This window comes from Cavia porcellus, unplaced genomic scaffold (genome assembly GCF_034190915.1).
Source record: "Cavia porcellus strain 051 isolate PalLab524CR breed Dunkin Hartley unplaced genomic scaffold, mCavPor4.1 scaffold_3, whole genome shotgun sequence".
NCBI lineage: Eukaryota > Metazoa > Chordata > Mammalia > Rodentia > Caviidae > Cavia > Cavia porcellus.
The window spans coordinates 19,352,231-19,366,945 of NW_026947486.1; the positions used below are offsets into that span (position 1 = coordinate 19,352,231).

The window sequence follows — 14,715 nt, forward strand, 5'->3', positions numbered from 1 at the left end:
GTAGATTTTTACTTTATGAGGAAATAAAAATAATGACTTTCTTAAAGATGCTTTTATTAATAGTGCATTAGGCTAAGGACACGTGAATCGTTTTTATTGGTACATACTTTCCTTTTAGTTGGGGACAATGGAGTGGAAAATAAGGTGGACTACGGGAGCATTCAAATCCCACAGCGAAACCCCACTGACACGACAGAGGTAGAGAATTTGACACTCACTTCCCTTTTCCCACTCCTGCTGTGTCCTAGGAAGGCTGACTTCTCCCCCTGTTTTGCTTCATGGTTTGTTCCAACCTAATTCCCCCTTCCGCTTTTCATCCAGTAGTATGAACCAAGAGACTGCTGCGGGTGCTCTTCTGACTTTCTAAGTGGCCATCAGCTTCTCGGAATGGTTCTCGGCTACGTAAGAATAAGTTTAAAGAAACTTCTCCAGTAAGCCTGTTCACAGACCTGTCTCCACCTCTGCCCCCAGTCTCCAGTGGGACACGTCTACACCCCTGCCTCTGCGTTTAGAGGCGTCCTTATTCTCAGTACGGAATGAACACTTTTCCAACATGGCGCATCCCATTGAAAAACGCAACCTAGGCGCGGCCATGTTCCCCGCCTAGCAACACTTCTGTAGGCATCCAAAGCCCCAAATCATCAACTCCATAACAGCTCCTAGTTGTCCGCTGAGAAGCCGCGAAGGTGACTTGCGCGTGCGCAGGACACTTTTGGCCCACCGAAGTGAAGCCCCTAAACACAAGGAGGGGCGGTGCTAGGGTGGTGACCGGAAGCGGCTCAGCGGCGGTTTGATAGTTGTCAAGCTGATTGAACTCGATGCTGGAAGGATGTGGAGGTGATGGGCGACTAGGGAGGGTGAGTGCTGGGGAACCTGTGTAATCAGCAATAGAATCGTTTGTCTAACTTGAGTTGGGTGATTCACCCATTATTTTACAGCCTTTTCTCTTTGCTGATATCAAGATTAAGCGTTTAAAGTTCACTTTAAGACCCGCTGGCTTGGTATTTTATGTTTTAAGTGCTTTTGGGGCGTTAGTAATTTGTCTTTAACCAAGAAGTTATTTAGAAGTGCGTTTTCAATTCTCCAAAGTTTATCTTTTTAACGGATTTCTAAGCTTAGTTTTCTGGGCCACAAAATGTCTTACGTGAAGCTTATTTTTGAAATATGAGGAGACTTAAGGCCTAGTCTGTGGTGAATTTTTAGCAATGTTATCTATATAACACGAAAATAATATTTAATTATTTAGATGTCAGTTATGTCATACAAAATTCGGCTTTTTGTGTGTGCTGCTTTTATTACTGAGAAAGGAGAGATGATGATTTGTTCATTTATCCTTGTCGCTGCTAATAATATGAGTTAATTTTTTATACTGTGAGATTCAGGTTGAGGCACATTTATTCGCTTATAAATGGTCCGGTTACTCAAGCACCATTTGTTGAAAAGATTATCCTGTATCTATTGACTTGTTTTGCAGCTTTGACCATAATTGTGTGAGAGCTCTTTCTGGGTTGTGTATTCTACCCCATTGAGCTTTGCGTCTGTTCCTCTGGCAGGACTTCCACACTGTCTTGCTTACTGTAGATGTATAGCAAGACTTTAAATCGGTTAGTGATTATTTCCACTTTGCTCTTTTTAAACATTATTTAGCTATTTTTCCTTTGCTTTTTCATATGCATCTCACAATAATCTTGTCTGTACCTATAAAACATCTTGCTGGGATTTTGATAGGAATAAAGTTAAAACTGTATGTCAACTTGATAGGAATATACATGTTAAGTATGTGAGGACTTCCGATCCATTTTCACAGTATATCTCTATTTATTTAGATCATCTTTGAGTTATTTAAGTGTATATTGTAATTTGCAGCATCCAAGTTGTGTATTTTGTTAAGTTTATACCGAAGTAGTTGTATATGGCATTGTTTTCTAAATTTTGTTTTTCACATATTTGCTGCTTGTATAGGAGAAAAGTTTTGTGTTGCTCTTGTATCAATTTTAGTTTTACATCTATTTTGGTAGATTTTTTTTTAATAAGTAATCATGTCATTTACAAACAGGAGCAGTTTTCTTTCTTTTCATGCTTTATTATTCTACCTAGAATTTCCAGGTTGAGTTATCCTTATCCAAAGTGCTGGGAATCAGAACTGTTTTCAGATTTTGGATTTATTTAAATTTTGGAATGTTTATATATGCAAAATGAGATATTTGGGGGATTAGACGCAAATCTAAAAATGAAAATTTTCTGTGCTTTCTATCCACTTTTTTGAAACTTTTTTTTTCAATACTAGAGTTTGACTCAGGGCCTTTTCTTGGACATGCTAAGCAATACCCTTTTTTATATTTTATTTGGAGACAGGATTTCTCTGAGTTTCCCAGGATGGCTTCAAACTTGTTATCCTTTTCTGTCCTACTAAGCTGGAATTACAGGCATATACCTAAATGCCGGCTCATATGCATCTTATACACATAACCTAGTTGTAATTTCAAAGAATATTCTCATTGATTTTTCTGTATTTTTTGTTTTCAGTTTCATTGATTTCTGCTCTTTATTACTTGTTTGCTTTAGGTTTACTTTGGTGTTATTTTCCTGGTTTTTTGAAGTTAGTGCTATGAATTTTTGTCAGTGCTGCTCTATCTGAATTCTACAAATTTTAATATATTGTATTTTCATTTTCATTTATTGTTTAATTTTTTTCAACACTTCTTTAATCCGTTGATTATATAGAAATATATTCATTTTCAAGTGTTTGGTGATTTTGTTTTGCAGTATTGATTTCTAGTTTGGTGTAATTACAATCAGAGAAAGTACACCATACAATCAATTTTGGGAGTGTTTTAGAATATTGTTTTAGAACATATGGTCTGTCTTGGAGAATGTTCAGTGGGTGCTTGCAAAGAAAGTGCATCCACTAGTGTTTCGCTGGAGTAGGCTGGTTATTTTTGAAAAAGTTTTTGTGTTCAATAAGATCACCTTTTTCCTGGTGCTTTGGTTAAGGAGAGTAGATTTTCTTGAAGCTTTTATTTTTGTAAGTGCCTGTTGGTTCTTAATTGTAAGCTTCTCCAATACATTTTGTTGATCTATGGAAAGAAAAAAGAAAACCCAGGGAATTCATCACAGTGTTGCTCTCCAGATCCTGAGGTCTTTAAGCTATCCACCTTTGCTTTCTACCTTGCAAAGTCTTCCTATTTGTGTTGTGTAGTATTTTTTCTTGTCTCTTCTACATTCACAGGTATCTTCTGTCTTCCTTTTTTTCTAGTATCAACTTTATTTATTACGTTGCTTAGGAAACATTTGTTTCACATCAGTATTAAAATATGTTACCATATATTATGCATAGTGTTGAATAATAACTGCTTTAAACACTTTCTTAACTGAAAAGGATTTCACATGTCTAATTTCAGTCTTTTACTCCTTTATCTGATTTGCTAAGGGGTTATCATATGACATCAGTCATTTTGAAGGGCTAGCTTTTTGTTTTCTTTAAATCCTATATTGTTATATTTATTCCATTTGTTTAATGTTTTTATTAATTACTGCTTCCTGGGTTTTGTTGTGTAATTTTTTTCCCTATTGATTATGTTTTAGGATAAACACATAAAATTAATTTTTATATTTATTTTTAATTAAAATAAAGCCATTTGAAGCCATAACTTTTGGGGTAAATGTAACTTTGTGTTCCATAGATCCTCCAATTTGATTCTATATTTTTGTCTCTGTGAATATGCCTATTCTGGACATTTGACATAAATGAAATTGTAAAATATGTGGTCTTTTGTGACTGATTTTTTTCACTTAGGATAACAGTTTCAAGGTTCATCCATTTTGTACAAGGTAGTAGGACTTGTTCTTTTTCTTGAGGCAAGGTCTCACTATGTAATTCAGGCTAGTCTGGACTCGCTGTGTAGCCCAGGCTGGCCTTAAACTCATGGCAGTCCTCCTGCCTCAGCCTTCTGAGTGCTGGGATTACAAGTATGTGCCACCACATCCAGCTGGGCTTCTTTTTTATTGCCAAGTAATAGTCCATTATATGAATATACAATTTTTTTTCTATCCAGTTGGTGGACATTTAGATTGTTTCTACTTTTTGGTTGCTATAAGTAATGTTGATGTGCATATTTGTGTACAAATTTTGGAGTGGATATTTTTTTCATTTCTTTTGGGTTGATACTATAATTAGGAGTGGAACTGCTGGGTAATATGATAACATATGGTTATTGTTTAAAGGAGCTACCAAACTTTTTCAGAGTAGCCATACCATTTTATAACCTCACTAACAATGTCTGAGAGCACAAATTCACATCTCACCACACTTTTCTTAGCCATTCTAATGGATGGGAAGTGATATCCTAACAAATTAGAAATTTTGGTTTTGATTTGCTTTCTGTAATGATTAATGATGTTAAATATCTTATGCTATGAATGGAGACTATGCATATATCCTGTCAATTCCCTGTTTAAAATATTTATCACAGCTGGATGAGTGACACTCTTCTGTAATCCCAGCTACTCGGGAGGCTGACCCCAAGGGATTACAAGTTCAAGTTTAACCTGGACACCTCTACAGAATCTGTCTCAAAACAAGAAAGACGGGGAATGTAGCTCAGTGATAGAACAACATTGGATTCAATCCCCAGTACTGCACAAAAGAATGGCTATTGTCAAGAAATCAACCAATAACAAATGATGGTAGGGCTTTGGGGAAAACAAGGAACCCTTCTTCACTGTTCTGTTTGTGGGAGTATAGACTGGTGCAACAACTGTGGAAATCAGTGTGGAGATTCCTCAAAAAAACTAAAACTAGAGGTTGCATTTGACCCAGCTATTCCTTTTACTGGTATCTTCCCAAAAGAGTTAGAAGCATCATACCACAGTGATATGTGCACACCCATGTTTATAATAGCACAGTTTATAATAGCTAAATCTTGGAAACAGCCCATATGCCCTCAATGGATGAATGGATAAGGGAAATGTGGTTTTTATATGTAATGGAGTAATACTCTGCCATAAAGAATGCTAAACTTGAGATATTTATTGATAAATGGATGGACTTTGAGACCATACTCTTAACTGAAATAAATCAGACACACGTGTAAATATTGCAGTGTCTCACTGGCATGAGAAACTGAAAGTGTAAATAAGAACAAAAGTGTATAACAGATAGGGTGAAATGGGAAAAAATTGCTCAAAATGAAATAGAAACTAGGGGGAGGAGGAAGGAAGGAAGGGAAAAGAAAAAAATATGAAAAGAAGGATAAAATGGAAACAAAGCTTTGTAAATAAAGAGAGGAAGAGGAGTTGAAGGGAGAGGAGGGGATTGGGAGGGAAAAATGCAAATCAAAGCATATAATGTACAGGTGTAAATTCCCTATGCTGAATGTGGTCATTGTGTAAACCTAAATTGTACCAATATACTTAATTTTTTTTAAAACCCAAAAATATAAATTAAAAAAAAAGATTCATGAACATAAGGGAGCATAGTCTCCCTTTGATATAATATCCTCTTTATGCTTTTTTTCTTTTTAAAAATTTTTTTTATTTTAAAGAGGGTAAAATGAAACATAATAAAATAGAACAAAACAGATAAAAAGAAAACAATTTAAGAAACACAGATTTCAAAGAAAGACCACCGGAGATCTAGACTGTCTATCATATTGTCTCTTGTTTTCTTCCAAATAGTTGTCCCCATCTTCACACACAGTGAATACGTAACAAACAATATAGTACTAAACTGATCAGAACAGGATGATGAAGGCATTGTAGGTCTTCAGGATGAGACAATAGGGAAGTCAACAATGGCTGCCATAATGCCTCTAGTTCTCTTCAAAATAGCTGTCCATATCTTTACATATGTTGAAATTAAAAGAAAAAAGACTAATGTCACTCTGGACACAGAATAATAGTATTGCTAGATTTTATATCATAACACTACAGAATTAGCACTGGGTATCTTAGTGTCTCTTCTTCAGAGTATCTGTTCATTACATCATGCATTATATAATCTATTCTTGTAAACTGTTTAGAAGTTCTACACATGTGTGAATCTCTACATGTATACCTATCCTTTCTGTTTTATAGGGAAAAACAGATCAAAATAAGACAATGAAACAAATTCCTAGAAAAACATGAAATGAAAAAGACATAAAAACACAATACTAGATGATCTACAGTAGTTACTATGATGTCTCTTGTTATTTTCAATAGAATTGTCTATATCATCAGGTATAATGGAACATAGCAGTACATAGCAATATTAATAAAAATACAACATTGGAGACATTGTAGGACTTCAAAAGCAGTTAATAATCAAACCAGAATGGGTATCCTATTGCATGTTGTCTTCAGAGTAGTTGCCTTTACTCTTAGACTTGATACAATCGAGCATACCAAATTCGAATAAAATCAGTCAAGACAAAACAGCGATCTAACAAACCAGATTTTTTTAAAAACCCAAAAATATAAATTTAAAAAAGATTCATGAACATAAGGGAGCATAGTCTCCCTTTGTTAAGATCAATCATAGTAAGATAGTGTAAGTAATACAGGGCTTCAGGTTAAGTTAATAGGAAATTAAGGATGGTTACCATAGTATATCCTGCTATCTTTGGGATAGCTGTCTGTGCCCTCAAATCTAGTACAAGTAGACAGACTGGAACAGAATAAAAACAAACTAAACAAGGTGATAAGACTAATGTGGATTTTAAATCATGATACACCATTAACAATGTCCTCTGCCTTCTTTTTTTAGACAATCCCTCCACTTTCCCTTTCTCAGAGTGCTTTGTACATTTTGGGTGCCGCTAACTTCTTTAGTTTTTAGATTAGGGGGGCAAACCGCTATCTACCTAATGATATGGGACCTTTTTACCCCAGAGCTTGACTGTGAGCTGTATTCCTTTTCCTATATTTTTGTTTGCTTTTTAATAATTTTATTTTTTTCTAATTTTGTTAATTTCCCATAGCACTTTGGCAATGTTGGAAACATACAAATACAAGGATGTACCCATTTTAACATCTTATGCATGAGCATATGTCATACCATTGGCAGGGCGGGGAACAGTTTTGAAACAGAAACAAACCTAAGCAATGGATAAAATAGAAATCAAATAACTGATTCTGATCCACCACACCCCAACATTTGAGAGGTGTCACTTGAGACACTTGATTCAGATTAAAAAAAAAAAAACAACCAAAACTGATGGTGATATTTTTTCCATATACTAATAAATGTCCTATTGCAAAACTGAAAATAAAACAATTTAATATGCTGCTAGAAATTGGCTAAGTTGTACTTTTAGGAACTATCTAAATTAAAGATTCATAAAAATTTCACCTGAAGTTATCAGGTGAATTTCCAAGGAGAATTTATTCTCAACTTAAAAACTCACTTCTTTAAAATGTCATTTAGCTAACAAAATGGAAATGTGTCTTCTTGAAAGCTCAGACCAGCTATATTAGCATATACCAAAAAGTTAAATTAATGGCCATCAAATTGCTAAGAATATATAAAAATTAGAAAATGTCCCATCATGTATTATATTTAAGAATTTATAAAAAATCCCTCAGAAGGAATACACTACTCTCATTCGAGTTTTATGTTTTCTATTAAAAACAACCTGGTACTTTAAAAAATACGATTGATGTATATTGCCAACACGAATATCAGAGACTTGACCCCAGTGTTGTAGTTTCAAGGTAAAACCGGTGGACATATAAGCCAAGAGACTAATTATTAAGGCATAACTAATGATAGTAAAATGTTCAGTAATTTTTAAATACTATTTTCTGTTTCAACAGTATTATTCTTGTTCTCCTTTACACTAGTGAAGATGCCAACATTCTATCACTAAGCCTTTTTAAAGCAAATCTGGTTATTTTAAAAGAAAAAGGAATGTGAAACATATCCAAACTAGCCTTATTTACCAAAAATAAATTAGGATTCTGCATGTCATTTGATCACCTGCAAATTAAGCATAAATGATGACAAACCCATTTCACTGAAAGATCTTATCTTTCTTCAAAATCCAGTTGAAAAAGAATTTAAATGGATCACAATTTTAAATGACTATATTTGGCAAAACTAAGATTATTAGATTGGAGAAAGATTCTAGATATTGTGAAAACCTTAAAGAAGTGGGGACAGGTTTTACAATGCCTTCTTCTATGTATTTTCTCTTTGAAGTGCAAGGTGATGAGACTGTGTGACTTTTCATGCAGCAATAACTATGGCAGGTCACCGTACCATATAATCAGTATCATTTCTATCTACTTTTAGGCTTCAAGAGCCCAAGAAAATGTTGAGTAGTAAGTGTGAAGAGAAAAATCTGACATTTAAATTCCACCATCTAAAGAATCAATAAAAAGTTGAACTAAAATGAACACTAACCCTGTGACAGTAATGCTGGAAAAGTCAGTAATTTCACATAACTCACAGGCATCTTTTGGATACAAACCTTAAATCTGCTATAATAAAATAAACACTAAATGCAGATTATAAATATATATATTTTACACACACACACACACACACACACACACACTCTTCCCTATATATCATCCCATCATATGGGAACTAAAACATATAATGAGGCAAGTTATATAAAAATACTAAAAGTTTGAACAAACTAAAAACTGGTCATGTATTTAAATTTCTACTTTCAGTAATGTCTAGAGAAAAAGTATATATTTACTTCCTTCACAAAGAAACTCCTTTCTTGTGTTTCAGTTATAATCTTTAGGACCAGGGGTATATATAGTTCACTGGTAGAGCCCTTGGCTAGCTAGCATGTGGTAAGGCCCTGGGTCTGTTTGATCCCGAGCACCACAAACAAAACAAAACCCAAACAGAATCTTTAGAAATTTAGAACTTGGTGGGCTAACAATAAATCACACAAGCATACAAGAAAGTTGAGCCTAACCTGTGATACACTGCAGAAAAAAATTTCATTTCAAATGCAATAATTAAGTTTATAATCTTTACGAGTGATTTTTACAAAAAGTTTATTCTCTTATATCCAATGCATTCACAAGGTGTTAACATTTTAAATGTTTATCATTTCTACCAACTGCAGTATTATCTAAGTAAACCAAAATTGCTTTTATCATAGATGTAGCCAATTATTATTGTTTTTTAAAGGCCTAAACTCCAAAATTTTAGCACAGATAGTTTTATTGTTTCATCTAGTAGACGATTTTTAAAAATAGTGTGTAGAAATGAAGATTTTTCAAACTATGTAAATATATTATGCCATGTTATCAATCCACTAAACCATAAGCAATTGCCAAGCTGAATAAGTTATAAATAACAATTCTGGCTTGAACAGAAATGTGCAGTGTTTTCAAAGCTTTTAACAGTTACCCACTAATAGAAATCTCCAAAGCTGAAACTAGAATTGGAAGATGAATTTCACAGTAATGTAATTTTAACCTCCTTTTACATTTGCTTTAATGTATTACTAAGATGTTTATATTCTATGTCACAATGGTGCTTTCCAGTGTTCACAATTTACAGTTTCAATTTGTACATATGTAAGTCACTAACATAAGGGACAGTTCTTACTATTACAAACTATCCCTAAAAGAAAAAATATAACCACACCCTACACAGAATTCTGAACATGGTATGACTTAAAATAGATTAATATAACATGATTTTTAATATTTTAGTCATTTTCTAAATACCAGCATGTAAACTTGCCTATTTGATATGACAGCTACAATTTTATTCACTGAAAAATTATGCATTAATTTTCTTCAATCATCTATCTTATCTCACAACTTTTTGATTTTTCAGATTCAGTGAATTACAAACTTTTTTTTGACAAGAAACTGAAGGAAGGCAATAAACTGTAAACAGAAAAAAGTTCTCTAATCCTTTAAAAATTTTCTCTTCAATTATTTTTAAGTATGACAACAGAAGGATAAAATACTTCATTCAATTCTGAAATTTACAACAGCTATGATTTGATTAGACTGGTCAAAGCAGTCAGAAATGTATAATCCAAAGGTGATTGGTGATTTTGCTTCTGGGAATGGGCAATCAAGGAATAGAATGACAAATGAAATAATTTTTTTCCCATTTTAAGAGGGGGGGGACGTGAATTTAAATTTATTCTGAGTAACTTTAGTCTTTCCTTGAGTATCAAACTGATTGATAGTCACATCTCCAAGTATAATCAGTGCTTTAACAGCCTGTTGAATGAAATATTAGTAAAGTCAGAAGGACAAATGAAATTTCAAACTAAAACCTACTCAAGTATTACATTCAGTTTTCAAATCATTTACTCTCACAACAGATTTGGCTGAAATCACTCTCCCACGCGCTCCAACCCACAACAGACACCGCAGTCACCCATCTGCTTGGTGACACAAGGCCATGTAGTTGGAGATGGCATTCTTGAAACCAAACTTTAAATAGATTAAAAAAAGTAATTTCTAATTTTTACAAAAATGCTTCTTCAAAAAATATTTTCTCTCATTCCCTCACCTCCTATACTGAAGGATGTACGGTTCTCCCCCAAGTTAAATCTGAACCCTCAAAATTGATTCCAGGCAGAAAAATCTCTGCAAATTAAAATCCAAAACAAAAATAGAAAAATTATATTTTTATGTGTGTATATATATATATATATATATATGTATATTTATACTGATTAGAATCCTCCAGCATTTAAAAATCACTTTAGAGATGAATTTTGGGACCCTACTGCTCATAACTCCAAAATTCATACTGATTTAAGGATACACTTTTCATGTCCTTCCTGGCTACTCCCTTCCCCTTCCAAAGCAGTTCAAACAGCCTTGGCTCAAGTTTAATGGGAAGAGAGAAAGTTTTTGAGTAGTTTTTTTGTTTGTTTGTTTTGTTTTTACTTTGGTGATCTGGGTGGCACGTATTGTTCTTTGCCATTACGTCGAGTCACTCCCTGAGGTAGAGCCCTATGGCTGAACTGGCGTCTCTGTTCCCTGATTTTCCCAGCAGCTCCCCTGGGAATGGTACTGCCTTGGAAGCCAGAATAATCCTTACTAGCTCTTGCTTCTGGCTTTTCCTGCGGTTTCTCAATGGACTTCTCAGGAGCTCCATTCTCTTGGTTCTTGGTGGGAGATACTGTGTTGGAGCGAAGTTCCTGTAGTGGCTGCACAAGAACTGGAGATGGCTCTTTAGGGGGTTTCTGGCATACTGCAGCATAACTTAACTTTCGGGGTTCCTGTAGGGGCACAGCTGTGGGTACATTTATGTTACTATTACACTGTAAAGCTGTATTTGCTCTTGATGGCTTTGTAATACTTGGGGAAGAGACTGGTGTAGTCATCTGAATGAGAATATCCTTCTGAACAGCTGAATCATCTGTTGTATCCTTTTCTTGCTGAGTTGTGCTTAATGCAGGAAGTTCAGCTGCACATGGAGGACTGGTACTCATCCTGAGTTGCTGGGCTGAAGTACAGTCTACCTGTGCATCTTCTTCAGGTACTGGGCCATTAGCTCTCAAATCTTCATTCTCCTTTTCTTTGCAGACACCTTTAATGACATCAGACATTCTGTTCTCCAAAAGGAGTTCCCCTGGCATTCTTGATGAACTCCCAGGTAGAGGAGGAAAATTTGAAGCTAGTAAGTCAAACTTTGGTGTTGGCGACTTTGCATCAGCTAAAGGATGGGGTCTTGGGATTCTTTCATCTTCTCGTCGTCTTCGACCTCTGAAAAGAGCTCTCCTGCCTCTACCATAGTCCCCATTTTGTTCCAGCTGTAAAGCGGAAGTCTCCTTTGGAAGGTAAGTTTGCTCTTGATGACCTGTTACTGTAGGGTTATGCCGTTCAGGTGCAAAATTCCTTGAATTAGATCTGTTCAATGGTCCATCCCCCAATGGCACAGAGCTCTCTGCAGTTTGTTCTGTACCACTGGATGACCTAAAATGAGGCTTCACACGATTTTTTTGGAATGGCCGACCCATATTCAAAGCAGCAGCAGTTGTTCTGTAAGATCCTGGTGAATTAAAGCCGTTCACAAAATTACCATTGGGGAAGGGAGCCAGTGGTGTTTCAAAGTAAGGTGTAGGACTTGGAGACCAAGACTGAGGCACAATACTATAAACTGAGTATTGTTGGTGAGGATTATACACAGGCTGCATAAAGACTGGTGAAGCATACTGTGCTTGCGTTTGAATGGGATGACTGTCCATACAAGAATCTACTAATCGATAACCATTCTTAGCAAAGAATGTATTGATGGCTTTTATCCTTGCCATGATTGGCTTGCCCTGAAATGTTTTAACTTCTTCTCGTAAGTATTTAAATGCCTGTTGTGCATCCGTATCTGACTGGAAAGTGATATACCAATTGCTATTGTGTGCAAACTCACAGCTTATCACTTTGGGGAAGTTTTCATTTTTGAACAAAGCTTTCACCTCCTCTACGGGTGTTGTTTCAGGAATCTCTCTGAGAATCACAATACAACGTTTATGACTCGGCCTCACTTTCTCACCTTTCTCATCAACTTGTACCATTGGAGATGATCTCAACACTTGAAGAATTAAATCAGGATCTGTGGTCAATTTTTTTATTTCTTCCATGTTGGCAACTGTCCATATTGGGACAAACTGGTCACTATCCATTTGAGATATCAAGTAAAGATCCTTTGATAAATTTTCTCATGAAAAACAGAATTCTAACTGTTTCTTCAGACATTCTTTTAGGTCTTCTGTAGAGATTGCCGCACTGTTTTCTCCAGAAATGTCATATATTTTTTTTTTTTGTCTTTTTCCTTTTTATCGGTACCAGGGATCGAACTCACGACTGCCTGCTTGCAAGGCAGGCACTTATGCCGCTGAGCTAAATCCCCAGCCCCTAGAAATGTCATATATTTGGTAACTCATATTTTCGGGTCCTAAAATCATTCCTTCAGTTGGTTCTTCAATGCCAGTAGTATTTCTTGTGGTATCACAAGATGAAGAATACATTATTTCATATTCTTTACACATGTCTTCTGAAAGCTCTGTACTGCCTCCACGAAGAGCAACATGTTTCCCTCCGCTCGGACCAATCGTTCCGCCGCCGTGATTCCAATTGGTTCACAGGCCCGAGCCACCTGTATTCCTTTACCTATTAAAGCCTCAAGGTTTTCCTTATAGCTGAATAGTTCTCCACTGCACAAAAGTGTCATGACTTTCCAACCTGTCTGTGGCTGCTGGATGAGCTATCCCTATTAATCTCTGGTTCCCTGTCACATAGAGCATCTTTGTCTCATCTTTGACTTTCGGTTCATTAACACTGTTTCAGGCTGAGTATATTTCCTATTCAGAGCATCTCGATGGATCCTCTTTCCTGATGTACTCTGCTTGTGTTTCTTTTGGTTAGTGTATTAAGGCCATCTATGTTAGAGATTATATCCAACCTTATCTGCTTCATCTCTGCTATGCTAATTTTCTGCTGTTAATTGTCTACTTTTCTCCTTCATTCCACTGTCTGCCCCATTCATTGAGGCCTCTCTGCCACGGTGCCTGATATCCTGGTGTTTTTTTTTTCTCTCTCTCTAGAATGTCCTGCATTATTTTTTGTAGGGTTGGATTGGTGGTCACGAACTCCCCCAGTTCCTCCTTGTCATGGAAACATCTTGCATCTCCATTAATTTTGAGAGACAGTTTTTCAGGGTACATCAGTCTGGATTGGAGGTTATTTTCTTTGAGGGCTTGGACTACTTCACTCCAAGCTTTTCTTGATTTGATAGTTTGTGTTGAGAAGTCTGCCATGATTTTGATGGGTCTTCCTTTATAGGTGATCTGTTTCTTTTCTCTAAAAGCTTTTAATATTCTGTTCTTCTGATGAATTTTTGGGATCTTGATTATTATATGTCTGGGTGTAGATCTGTTTTGGTTGTAGCTGGCTGGAGTTCTGTATGCCTCATTTATCTGGATATCATTACCTTTTCCTATGCTTGGGAAGTTTTCCTTCATTATGTCTATGAATAGCTTTGGTAATTCATTTGTGTTTGCTTCTGTCCTCTTGTCATCTTCTATCCTTTGTATTGTTACTTCCTGGTTCCATGTTATTTTTAAGAGATCTTGTCTTTCACGATCTTACAGCGCAAATCTATCTACAAGTTTTGAAAGTCTAACTTTAGTTTCTGTTAAGGCATTTTACCAGCTTTCCATGGAGTTTTTAATTTCCTGTTAATTTCCTTGAATGTGTTTCATGTATTCTAAATTTTGTTTGTATTCTTCATCAAGGGTTTCTCTTCTTCTTCTGGGTTCCTCCATTCTTCCATCTATGTCTTCTTGAGAGGTATTTAACATTTCTTTTATTAATCTTTTTATATCTTGCCTCACTTGAATTAGAATTTCAGTTTTTTAAAAAATTTTATTTAAAAGGAAAAAGAGAAAAAACAAAACAAAACAAAGTGGTGTAAGGGTACAAGTAACACAGAATTACAAAAAAAAAAAAAAAAAAAAAACGGTAAGAAATCACCAGTTAATAGATTACATATTATCATCTTAGAGAGACTTGTTCAAATCACAGTATCAAAGCATACAAAGTGGACATTCAAACAGTGAGACTGCAAACAGTTGTGTTCAATGATCCAACCAAAAACATTAATATGGTCAGCTATTAAACACCCCTAAACACACTTGCTGTTGTATCTTTTAGAGCACTTTTTTTCCTTCTCATTTTTACAACAAAATTTACACATTTTGGGTTTTATTACTCCTTAGTTCTTATTACTCTTTTTTT

The 14,715-nt window shown here is 35.3% G+C and overlaps 2 protein-coding genes across 3 annotated transcripts in view; one reads left to right on the top strand and one right to left on the bottom strand.

The window, feature by feature from the left end:
• Nucleotides 1-335: 335 nt before the first annotated feature.
• The window catches only part of Znf81 (zinc finger protein 81), a 143,937-nt gene continuing 129,557 nt past the window's right edge, over nucleotides 336-14,715 (top strand). The window contains exon 1 of one of the 2 annotated variants that reach the window (XM_013144300.2): nucleotides 336-857. The gene's annotated coding sequence lies outside the window, so the exon portion shown is untranslated. Of the gene's footprint in view, nucleotides 858-11,572; nucleotides 11,763-14,715 lie in introns of those variants that run through there. The other variant, XM_013144299.2, reaches the window with a different exon arrangement.
• LOC101787768 (la-related protein 4-like) lies at nucleotides 10,638-13,042 on the bottom strand. The gene is given in 2 exon segments (XM_063245787.1): nucleotides 10,638-12,722; nucleotides 12,843-13,042. Coding segments are annotated over 2 exon segments (1,986 nt in total). The 5' UTR covers nucleotides 12,969-13,042; the 3' UTR covers nucleotides 10,638-10,862.